Genomic DNA, 12,649 nt, shown 5'->3' on the forward strand with positions numbered 1-12,649 from the left:
AGTATTCTTTTCAATCTTTACATGCTTTGTTAAATAAATAAATTCTCTAGATTATTCTAACTGGTCAATTCTGTTTAAGGAACCTCAGCAGTGTTTTAAACTGTTTACCCCATCAAGCTACACTCACCAATGCACATGTTGTATAGTATCTACATACCCACATATGGATAAATACATGCTACAGCATTGGGAATCATAGACTAAATATATATGAAGAATTATATATGTAAATTATTAAACAAGCACAGCGAGAAAGTACACAACAATATGAAAAAAATTTTCATTTTAGTATATGTATTTTTAGGTCACCTGAAAAGTACAAGGTACTTTGCAGCCACACTCCTGACAGTTCAAGCTTACCTGCGGTGAAGTGACTCTGAAAACTTAAGGCTTGCATAAATAAATTCCTTCACCTGCATATAAATCTGAGGCACTGACTGAGACATTGGAAGCTTCTTTGGAAAGGATTGCTGAGGAAATAAGAGATCATACTGATTCCAACAAGAACTTGGTACTATACCAAACAACTAGAAAGCCATTTAACATTATCAACATTTTAATTTAACTAAACTTTTTCTGATCTCCATCAAATACAAAGCTGCACGTGTTGAGCTGACTTCTACATCTGTTTAAATAGCTTATAAGCAGAAGAGAATTTAATCACTTTAAATTACAATAAAGTTTGGAGATTTTATGTAGTTCAAGATGCCCCCGGAAAAAGCAATTTACAAATATACATTAAAAAGCAGGTCTCAAACTGCTTTTAATCTGAGTGAATAATATAGATGTAAACAGGATAAGAGGTTCAAAAATACAAACTTTTCTTTCACAAACAAAACAGTGCAAAAAAAAAAGTTTGAGAAGTTCAACACTTCTGGGATTCTCAAAGTAGCTTGAGAATGCTTAGACTATTTTTTAAAGTTCACAAAACCAAGGCAGTTTGGATTAACATGTAGGAAATAGTAATATGTTTATAATAATAAAATCATGCTTCTTACTTGAATTTTAAAGCTGATACTGTATTTGGGAGAACAAAAGTGAATAAATTCACTCAAACCTACACAGACTAAATAGGTATTTCTGCACTGAACACATAATTTTTGCCATTTACAAAAAAACTATTTTTCTGTTTATGACTAATGCATGAGAAAAATAATTAACACCTGGTATCATCCATGAATAATTCAATTTATCTTTAGGAAAAACGAATCCATCAATAGCAGCCAAAGCTTTGTAGTAATCATACATATATGTACAGCAGATAAAACTATTCAGTAGAAATTAAAAATTTCTGCAGATTATTAGCAAAATATACCCTGCTAAATAGTATCCAGGGTATAGTATATTTCCAATACTGTAAGGGATTTCCATTCTATTTAATTTATTTTAGTACTATAATGGGTAAGTAATTTAATTTGATGGAGGAATGCACCCAGAAAGCACTCTGGAATCTCATTCAAAAATCAGCATAAAAACCTCCTTTAATTTTTCATTTTCATTGCAGCACTGTATTAATGACATGCAGCTGTTACAATTGCTGGCAAATCCCTGCTGAACCACAGAATTAAAACAACTTTTCACTTTTGCAGGTATTTGTAGCAATGGATCTTGTATAAAACAGCTTCCCCCTACAGCAGCTACTCCCACTGTCATGTGGTTCTTAGACCTAGTGCTCCTCTATAGATCCATCACGAGCCTCTTACTTCTCCATTGGTGTTTCTAAAATCATACTTGAATAGCAGAACAGGTTAATCGTCTTTCTGTGAACACAATCTGTAGTGAAAGAATGGCTGAGGCTACAAAAGGACATCCTACTGCAGTGCTATTACAGTAGAATTATTCACAGTCCCTTCATGTTTATTTTGCCCCACATGCTCAAACATAAATATTTAAAGTGAAATACAGAAATCATTGTCTCCAACCAATCTCTATTTTACATGTATTTTTGCAATACAACAGTTATACTGAGTAATTAAACATGAGTTGCAACAAAATTTAGCTACAAACAGATTGCATTATAATTACATAAGGACTTCATCAATTAAACTCTATTATTAATTTGTTTACAAAACAATGGGTTTCATTATTCACTCAAACATCTGAGCAAATGAACTCAACCTTTCATTTTTATACTTACTTATGACAAGATAATTACACACAGAGAAGGTGATTAAGCCTCTTAATAGACCTAGCTTTTCAAATTTTAATTGTTTTTTAATTATAGAAATCATTACTGTCCCTAGTGTCTTCAACTGGATTTCCACAAACTTTAATAACATAAAAGTTTCCCTTACCTTATCAAGTTCTGGATCTTGAAAAGGAAATTTGCTAATAACAATTCTGTATTCCTCTTCATTTGCTACAGGGATAGGGCTGTAGTTGTCTGCTTCAAAAATATCCCTGGTGAGTAAGTGAAGTGAAAAAAATTTGGACATGTAACTTATAGTATTTTCTGGTGTTAAAATGTGTAAATAAGTATCAATTTTCTCACCACACTTAGGTCTGCAACTTCAAAAATTTTTAAGAACTTTACACATCCCAAGTATTTTTGATTACTTTGGAAATACATCATATATCTTAACTCTTTACAGCATGTCTAATCATAGAGGAAAAAAATACCCAGAAGTGTTTTCATATGTGCTTAATACAGCAAAGGAACCTTACAGCAACTAATCCACTCCAGAATAAACCATAATATACCTACTGATTAGGGAAACCTGCACTTTTCCTACACTAAAGCTGATATTCAGAGTGTCTCACTCTGGCACCAGAGCTACATATGGTCAATGGAGATGACTGAGACAGCTTCAAACAGGAGATGGTCACCTTGTTTGGGCACCCTCTGCACTTCTGTACTAGTCAAATGTCTGTAACAGAATCACAGAGAACTGGAGAACATTAAGTGGTCAATTTAATAGTAAGGTTTTGTGTAATAAAATATTTTATAGCAAACAATTTCTGCACATTGAGACATCACACCCTATCTGCAAGGAGACTTTGGAGGCCAGTCTCAGGCTGATCTATTCCTGAGTTTAGGTTTTTTTCAATCAAATGATCCCAAGGAAGTGATGGAAAACATCCTTCATTAAAAAAACATGAAGACATAGTGGCAATGTCAGTAGCTTGTCAGGCAGATGTGCATATCAGCCAACAGCAGATATTAAGACAACCTAAATCAGGAAACTAAAGCCCTACTGCAATAACCTGGAATTATCAGATTCCTAAAGAAGAGAAACAGATGTCTCTCTCCTGCTTGTCTCTCTGATAATGTCCCTTTGGAGACCTTCCCTCTTTCCATTAACTAGAGAAGCAGTACTTGATGTCTCTCCTTCTAATTAGTAGTCACATGTGATGAGTATCTTAGTCCTAACCAACCTGAGATTCATGCACAATAACACCTGAGTTCACAAATTCTTTCTGAATTACATCATAAAAACTTGAGCTCTGACAAAAACAATAAATGCAATACAAAAGGCACAACTACTTTGATTTACTAACCTGAACAATCCAGACCACTTTTTAAGAAGAGTTTCATTGTATTGGTCTCTAATTTCAAATAAAAGATCAAATAGTCGGTTCACAGGAAAACCATAGCCCTAAAGGATGAAAATGAAGAGGAGATAGTTCAAGAACCAATACACTCAATTCCTCTCACAACACCTCACAAGTCTGAGGTAAGACTTATATTCAATCTTATCATCTCTATAACACAAATTACAGTACTTTTAGCACACTACTACATGTTGATTTATTAAAATTTTACCAAAGTATTTATCCTATGCATTGGAAAATTTGCCCCATTTCTCCTTGTTTGTTAAAAACTGCAAGAATACTTTCTAATGATGCTCACTTAGTCTTTCAGCTAAAGAGTTAATGACTACTGGAATGCTGTTATTTTTTATGATGAGAAGTAAAGCATTTTTAAAAGACAAGAGCATACACAAATTACAAAACTAACACTGATTTTGCACAGAGATGAGTAACTGATGCTTGCTGGATGGCCCAGAACACATATGTTCAGTTCATAATAATGAAAATAAGGACCTAAGGCAAGAAATAATTTTTTTTTTAATATTACTGTGCAATTTTGGGTTCGATTTGTATATATGATTTACGAAAACACAAACATTGCAGTCACCTAAAGGTAAAATCTGTCTACAAGAATTTCAGGTAAATTAGTAATACAGTGTGTACCTGCAAAGTATCAGCAAATACTACAATGAGATTCTTCAGTTCCAGAACAAGGTCAGGATCACTGCAATATGACTGAAAGTGAGAAATTCTGATTTTATTAAAAGAATTTAAAATATGGGACATACATTTTCAAAGAATAGTATCATAGGTTAAACTCTCCAGCCTTAGTGAAAAACAATTTAGACTCATTTGTCTTTACTTAGTCCAGCTACATAAAAGTATTTGTTAAATTTTTATATAACTATCAGTGGTGTAATAGTTCAGAAAAAGTCAACTAAAATATGTGATTCAGTAAGTACTAGCAAGGTGTACTGAGATTGAAAATCAACAAACTACATTTATTTTAGTGGAACACTAAAATAAGCACATAAGCACATTTGGTGGAATCAGTGTCAAAGAGGTTCCACAGGACATTCTTTTGACCACCAAGCTTAGGTCTAACTAATGCTGCACCACCTCAGACAGTTTTTTCCAGTTGTATGGGCGAAACTTAATACAATATTTTCTAAATAATTTCAAATTTAAATTGGATTAATTGGATGATAAAAGGTCAAGACATGAAGTTATTTACTAGGTGACTGAAACTGAAATTTGATTTTTAGAGGAGTAGAGTCATACAACTAAGGCTTTCACCTCAGCTTCACTATTTGAGATACTGGATAAAGTTAAAAAATTCTATTAAAATAATTTAAAGCTGCATGAGAATAAGTATTGGTTGAAGACAATATACACCTGTTTCACCTCTCTTGAAGTTTTGCTCTTGGCATACTTTATTAAAAGGAAGAGTATGGTTTATTTATCTAAACATTAGTCTTCAGCAGGATGATGTTAGAGAGATTCGGATTGAATTGAGTTTGATGGGAGTTATGTATATAGAGAAGAAATAGTGACCAAGAACATGACAAGACTGAAGAGTTCTTTAGAGGCTACATTATTTTCAACCTTTAAATTATCATATTCTTATATAAGTTTATAAATCCACATGGAGATAATTAACTAGCAAAGTATTTAGCTTTAAAAAATGCTGGATGAATATATCTCAATAATCCTCTCAAAAGAAGTAAAAAACTATGAGAACATCTCACGTACCACTAATGCTAATAAATTGTAACTATGGTTGCAATCTCAACTTTTTCCCCATTTTTCCCCAGGATATATGAAATATAAAATGCTTCTGGAATTAAAAATCATTTTTAATAAAAATAAAAAACAACACTGCATAAAGAAAATGCTGCTGGCAAACCTTCAAAGGGGAAAGATAAAGTTCTTGTATTTTTTCTGACAGTAAAAGTTACACCAATAGTAAACATGGAAGCAATTTATTATCAGCCAGTCTGAGTGAACAATGTGTATTCCAGTGGTTTTTCACAGAGGAATGAGAAAGAGCATCCAGCATCACTGCAGCTAAGGTAGGAATATAACTTTAGGAGACACACTTGAATGCACTGAAATACCCAAGTGATACAGAATTTCTCTAATACCTTTACTTCAACATAAACATAACACGACCAGAGCATTGAAGAGAGAGCTGCAAGGGTTTTGCTGCTGGAGTTTATTTTGGAAACACAGCATTTGGAATGATAATTAGGAACTATTTCCTGGTGGTGCTTTCAGTGCTGAACTATTCAATCTGATCTAATGAAGAGGTCAGTTGAGACTAATGAGGAAGGATTGCAATAATAACAGCAGATTAACTCTGCATATTCTAAACTGCTGGACTAAGAGAAGGTTTGGAAGACCCAGTGAGTTGTAAATCAGTGGAGGATTATGCAAATAGCCCATGGCTGTGGATCACAGCCTGATACTGTTGGGAAAAACAAAAGCTTGGCAGGCTCCCTCCCAAATCTGAGCAATTTTTCATCACAAGAAAAAGAAAACATGAGGTGTAATTTTTCACTCTGTTGCTATCCCAGCTTTAAATACACAGAGCTCTGAAGTAAGAGGATTTAAACTGCAATACTGATAAGGCTTCTCACTTACTGAATGTGTTCTAAGAACAGCAATGATCTTGGAAAGCGCCATGTTCCAGAGTTCATCAGTGTATGTCCTGGTTACCAATCCTTGGGTTACATGTAAAATGTGGTCTTCTACTACAAAGAAACTAGAACAAAATAATACTGAAATTATTAAGCTGTTTCTAACATTAGAACAAGTACTACCTTTCACACTCAAGCATAGCCAAAACCCTCCCCACTGGAGCAGCGACACTTTGGTAGGTTTGGTGTTGTGCTTCATCCAGAATGAAGGAAAAATGTGAAAAGTTTGTTTCATGCCATCTGGAGCCCAGGCTGCTGGAGGGCCCTTGTAGGGCCTCCTGCTGGCAGGATCTGGATGCTCTTTCCTGCTCAGATCCTGCAATAACCACCCACACATGATTTGTGCAGAAACTGAATCCTGCTGCAGAAGAAAGTTCTTGGACAACAGGAGAACACAGGTTGAATTAAGAATCAACACAGTAAAAGTGAAATAAATTTTCATTTAGAAAACTTACCCTACAATTTGACTGAAGTATCTTCTATAGCCTTCTACTGTTTCATGCTTTCAATGAAAAAGAAAACAAGTTCAGGAACTAGGCATTAGCTTCAACTCAAATCAATGCAAAACTGAAAGTATTGATTACCATGCTTGACTGTGGTTGCAGAACTAATCTTGCTTGTTTCCTCCTTTGTTTTCTGTAGTAATTTTCAAATATTTCTCCATCACCCTAAAAAAAGACATAAGTAGTTCAAAAAAAGAATATTGACTCAGTGTGAAAAAGGCCCTTCTTAATTTAAAGGTAGAATTCTCTTAAACTAAGCACATTTTTTGCATTTATTCCACATGTAAGCCTCCAGCTGACACCAGCAAAGTTTTGCAAGCATGAAATACTCAGAAATTACCTTTTTCTATAGAGAAGCCTACAGGCTGTACTGTAAATAGAAGTTTTGCTCACATGCCTACATTTTGCCAAGCAACACCATGCATTTTAAACAGTATGTCCATTTTTAAACTACAACTTTCAGAGTATATTAATACTCATAGACATGGCATATTCCCTATTACTGTAATAACTGAAACTCATTGTCTCCTAAAACATTTCTCTAGGTTATTCAAGAAAGTAACTGCATTATAAAGTTGTTACAAAAATGCTTCTCTGAATGTATGACACACCTGAATACTCAGCTGCATCAGCTTTGCCTGAAGAAAGACACATATGAGATTTATTGAATATTTGTTTATTCTTTCTGGATTTATAAAGAGTGTGGAATTAGATTTTTTTCCTATCATGATCCTCAAAACTACAATACCTTCTGTGCCTAATGATTATGAGGAATTCAAGTGACATCCTATTCATCTCATTAAGATGACCATTCTGTAGAAACCATCTGTCCATTTGAAATCAGTGCTACATTGACTCATCTATCTACTAAACCACATGCAATTTGTATGCAAGCAAAATAAAGCAGCTTAGCATTTTTAAGGTTTGTTTTGGCTTTATGAGCCTATTATTAGGCCACTGCTATTTAGAATTCCATTACTTGGTCTTCCAAAAAGTCTCCAAATTATTACAGACATTTTATCCTACTGATCCAGCATTACCTACCTAAGCTTTACAAAATATAAATTTAGTTAATAATGAATATTTATTTAACAACGAATATTTAGGTATATTTAGAAATACTGCTAACCTAAGAAAGCCTAAAAGAAAGACTTTGCTTAAAAACAAAAAAATCCACTCAAAACCAAGATGCAAATTTACTAGCACTGTCTACTGCAGCAGAACTTTACACAGTATGCTCCAATTCATACAAACATAAAGATCACAGATACAACCATTCACCTCCAGCCCAAACATTCAGTGCAGTTTTCAGATTGTTGACTTCTACCTCCAGTATCAAATCTCCAGCCAGTCCTGACAAAAGCTTCTTGAGTGAAAAGGACTAGCTGTTCTTCTCAAATCCACACCACAAGTGGAGATGTAAAATATCTCATGATTATTTATAGACCACACTATACTATGCAGGCACAATTAACAATTCAGTTTGAACTACATGTGCTGCAGCAATCAGCAGAATACACCAACAGCCCTGATGGTTCACTTACTGAATCAGCAAAGCCTAGGCAAGATAAAATGTAAAAAAGCAATGCATTTGTTTTGCCCAGCTTCCAAAGCTACATGTTTACATTAATTACTGATTACAGTTTCCATCAACAGAAACAATAAATCAGTTCATGTTTTGTTATAAATTTTAGGAATATTGCTAATATATCAAATCCTATTTCACACCACTTGTTTTACATTGATACAGTGTTTTATGAAAAGGTAACAGTACAAGCAAAAGGGGCAGGGGTATCTTCACCAGAATTTATATATACAGCATCTCACAAAATACACGGGTTAAAGAAAAACTTTACGTACATTTCTCATAAGTTTCTAGTCTAAAGAAAGGTTACTGGCCCATAAATACACTCTGTGTTTGGTATGTATGTATCTTGCTATCACTAGGTTGGAATCACAAGCTGTGTAATATTCTGAGGTATATAAAAAAACCATGCTTTCTCTTTCAACATGAAGCAGCAGAGTAGAAAATTTCTGTACTGTATTAAATTAGAATATTTTCCACAATTTTGTAGCAGAGACAGAATTCATTAAGAACATAACATTTGCTGCAGGATTCTAATTATAGAAATGAAAAGCCATCTGGTATCAACTCCCCTTCTTTGCCATCATCAAGTTCTCTAAACTCAACACAAGGTAAATGAGAAGGACTCCCAAAAGTTGCTAATGCACAACTCTAGATGATGCTATGACGGCTGATTAAGGAAATTATGCTGGCAGGAAATACAGGAATCTACATCAACAACCCTTTTTGATATCAGGGATCACTCCAAGTTGTTTTCTGTCTCCAGTAAATTTGAATCTGGAAAACTTTCAGTGTAAACCCAAAAAGCATATCTTTGGATCAAGGGTGATTGGAACTTCAGGATCCTTGTCAAAGTGAAAAATATAATTATGTATTACTTCTAAATGTCATCCGTCAAATTTACTTCCTCTTCCTTTATTATACTAAAGGAAGAAGTAGCAGCTGTTGTCAACTGGTATGCTTAGTTTTACACATTCCTTTTAATGTGTTATTTCACACTGCTCTCTGTTAAAATAAACAGTTCACTCTTTCAATAGTTCTGGCAGCCTGACTTTCTCTGTTCCTCCCAACTTTTCAGTGAGACGAACAATTAATGATGGTTTTGTTTGCATTTTTTTCTTAATAATAAAAAAAAAAGTTCCAGTGAAATTACATTTTAAACAGTATTTCAATATGCAAGCTTTCATGTACCACAGCTGCAAGTATTCCATAAAAAGAAGACAACCTAGCCTGAATGCTTGAAGGCAGGTGCAGCTGAGACTGTAGGATTAGCAATACTTACAAGTACATCACCTATGTGTCACTGGTACTTGAATTCTATAAGTAATCTGACTTCAAAAGTAAATGAGACACAGGAAAGAAAAAAACAACAAATAATTCAGTACCATGTTTCCAAAAAAATGTTTTCTTCCTTTTAAGCTTGTGCACTGAATCTCTTTAACAGAAGCTAAAATAGGCAATTGTGTCTCTGCCATTGAATCCAATCTAATCTGCCTGGGCACACCCTGTCAGAATCTACAGATTTTGCTTCTTATTTTTGCTACTACTCTAATTTCCATAAGATTCAGACTGAATATTCCTATGTTTTGTAACATTCATCCAAATATTTGGCTAACATGGAACACTTGTGGGAACTGTGAAAGTGTAGATACCAGTATTAAGGCAAACATGCATATTTTACATATATACTTTGCATATTTTACAAATATACTTAGGTAATAAATGAGTTCTGGAGTGTCCTTTATTATGCATACAAAAGAACACATGAACTCATGTCCTGAGTACCCACACCCATCTCAGCTGGTTCATCCAGAACTACTAACACTAGAAGCAATACATTTGCCTGTTTGGGAACTATTAAGAGTATGAAGAATGTGAAAATGAATATGTAACTTCAAATATTTAATTCTTTTTTTAAGGTCACTTTAACACATACCAGAACAGAGTAGATGTGCAAACACCTATAGACTGGAGAAAAGTCTACAAGATCTTGGGCAGTTAAAACCTGAAGAAGGAAAGGAAAAACAAGAGTATATAAAACATATATGCATATAATCTGCAAAATGGGACATATTACCTACAGAACTTGTCTATATAATAAGGACTCAAAAATAGCTTCTATTGGAAAACAATAAACAATTGCTCCAATCTCTCTTCCTTTTGCATTACAGTCATAAACTTTACTTGTGTTATAATACCACACTCCTTTCTCTGTGTTTCCAGAGCTTTAAAAGTCTAAATACTCACTGTTTTATTTAATTTAGGAATATTGAGTACTTGACAGGTGAAAGAGTACTTAGCTAAGCTGAGGTCATCAACACCAAAATGCAGGATTTAGCAACACCAGAATATTCCAGTGGACCACATAACACTAACAGTGGGCAGACAATATATGATGTAAGTTGCAACTGAATTCCAGAATAACTGGAAGTCCTGTGTAACTGAATGTCCTCAAACATAATGCTAAAGCTAGCATTAATACAAATAATATTTTAGCAGTAATTTTTCACCCTCAACTGCTGATCTGAACTGGTACACCTTGAAGGTCTTCTGTGTATTTTTCTAACTAACCATCTAAACAAAGTGTAAAGACAGTGAATTTTGTTCACTTTGTATAAGATTAACTGATTTAGTACAAAATTACCTCCTCATCATGCTCATCCTCATCTTCAAATGTTCGCTTCAATGTGATTTCATTCTTGGATTCCAAAATCCTGTTTCTACCTAAATGCATATTCCGACCATAGTTTACGTTATTCTGCTTCTGAAGAGCAGAGCTAAAGGTTTTCTGCTGCTGTGCCTGTTTTAAGAGTAGAATCAAGTAAGAGGCATGCAAATCAAATTTCAATACTGATGAGTATATGCTAGGACATGAAAAACAGATGTTGCAATTGAATACACATCAGTATAACTACAAGATGCAAGCACACCCTCAGCCTACACCAGTGATTTTGCCTTTAATTAGTTTGGGATGATAAATGAATTCAAAAGTGAATCCTGCATAACTTTTCCCTAACCCTCAGAATGACATTTTAATGGCAGAAAAAAAATTTAAAATCAATATGCAATTTATCTGATCATAAACTGCAGAGAATCAATATTTAAATGAAAAACAGGTATCTGAGTTCCCAGATACTTTTTTTGCTGTCTTCAGTTAAGTCTAAGTGAGCAGTCAGCTATAGAAATCAAAGGCACCATATTGCCCTTACTATTGAAGGCAGCACAGCATAACCTTGCAATTAAATCTTATTTATAATAATCAATGCTGCATTTTACAAGAACCTGAGATGACAAAATGGCAACCCAACCTCAATTCTGTCAACAAGAAGTCAAATTAAAACCTTATTTGCTCTCTGAACAAATTTTAAAAGCATTAACTGCTCTAAAGCTTGCCTAGTAGTAGTGCTCTCAAGTGCAGATTATTTTGTGATGGAGCAAGGCCTCCAGCTGTCTCAGTCTCCTTCTGGCTCTTACCTCAGTCTTCTGTATGAGTAGCACTTTAGAGAGAACTAGGCTGTTATCTCAACACTTCTTTTGTCTAATTCATCCAGGCCAGCTGGCCAGATAGGCTGCTCTTTGTTTTGGTGCAGTAGCTGCTGAGATACAGACTGTCCAGGAGTTGACTACTCAAAGTACTTCATAATTTCTTGAAACCTGAGATATACAGCATCTCTCCTTCCTTTCTCAGGGAGGAAACTACTTCTTGTCTAGGACACTGATGGAAACTACACAACAAGTTTGTATTTCACAGCTCTCCACCTTTACTCAGAGGTCTATGGGATGACTGTAACCTCTGAGGGGTAATTTCAGACTAATGAAACTGAAATGTTCAGTAAACAACAGGACTGAAGTCATTCTGTTTGGCTGGCTTACCTGTTTCATGGCAGTTTCCCCAATTCTGTCAGAATGCTTTCGAATACTCTCTAAGAAATCCTTGAGATCTGACATGGATATTTCTTTTATTTCTTCACGCAGTTTTGGAAGATTTTCCATCATTATCTGGCAAAAGCGGTATTGGCTAACTCTAGGAAGATACAGATTTTCCAGCTGCTCCATTGTTTTCAAAGCAGAATAGTATCTATAAAGAGATTAAAATAAAATTATGTAGCTTCTTATAAAAAGTTGGTAAAATAAATTTTCAAATACATATATCAATATCACACATGGAATCAATATTAATTTACTGTATTCTAATAAATAAATCTAATTAATTTATTCTATTCTCAGAAAAATTAACAATCAAAAGGTCATCCATATAATACTTTTGTTTGGAAAAAAACCCAGTGAAGAGCCACTCAGCCAAGTCAAACTTTAAGTAGACTCCTATAATA

The 12,649-nt window shown here is 34.3% G+C and overlaps 1 protein-coding gene across 3 annotated transcripts in view; it reads right to left on the reverse strand.

The window, feature by feature from the left end:
• EXOC6 (exocyst complex component 6) overlaps nucleotides 1–12,649 on the reverse strand; it is an 87,349-nt gene that overhangs the window by 45,332 nt on the left and 29,368 nt on the right. For all 3 annotated transcript variants that reach the window (XM_058810091.1, XM_058810090.1, XM_058810089.1), the window contains exons 6-15: nucleotides 12,192–12,396; nucleotides 10,963–11,118; nucleotides 10,255–10,323; nucleotides 6,815–6,898; nucleotides 6,686–6,732; nucleotides 6,175–6,295; nucleotides 4,195–4,266; nucleotides 3,499–3,596; nucleotides 2,295–2,400; nucleotides 361–470 (exon numbers count right to left, since the gene is read on the reverse strand). In XM_058810091.1, the coding sequence (XP_058666074.1) occupies nucleotides 361–470; nucleotides 2,295–2,400; nucleotides 3,499–3,596; nucleotides 4,195–4,266; nucleotides 6,175–6,295; nucleotides 6,686–6,732; nucleotides 6,815–6,898; nucleotides 10,255–10,323; nucleotides 10,963–11,118; nucleotides 12,192–12,396 (1,068 nt within the window). The remainder of the gene's footprint in view (nucleotides 1–360; nucleotides 471–2,294; nucleotides 2,401–3,498; nucleotides 3,597–4,194; nucleotides 4,267–6,174; nucleotides 6,296–6,685; nucleotides 6,733–6,814; nucleotides 6,899–10,254; nucleotides 10,324–10,962; nucleotides 11,119–12,191; nucleotides 12,397–12,649) is intronic.

The sequence above is a fragment of the Ammospiza caudacuta genome, chromosome 9, assembly GCF_027887145.1.
Source record: "Ammospiza caudacuta isolate bAmmCau1 chromosome 9, bAmmCau1.pri, whole genome shotgun sequence".
In the NCBI taxonomy this organism is placed as follows: Eukaryota; Metazoa; Chordata; class Aves; order Passeriformes; family Passerellidae; genus Ammospiza; species Ammospiza caudacuta.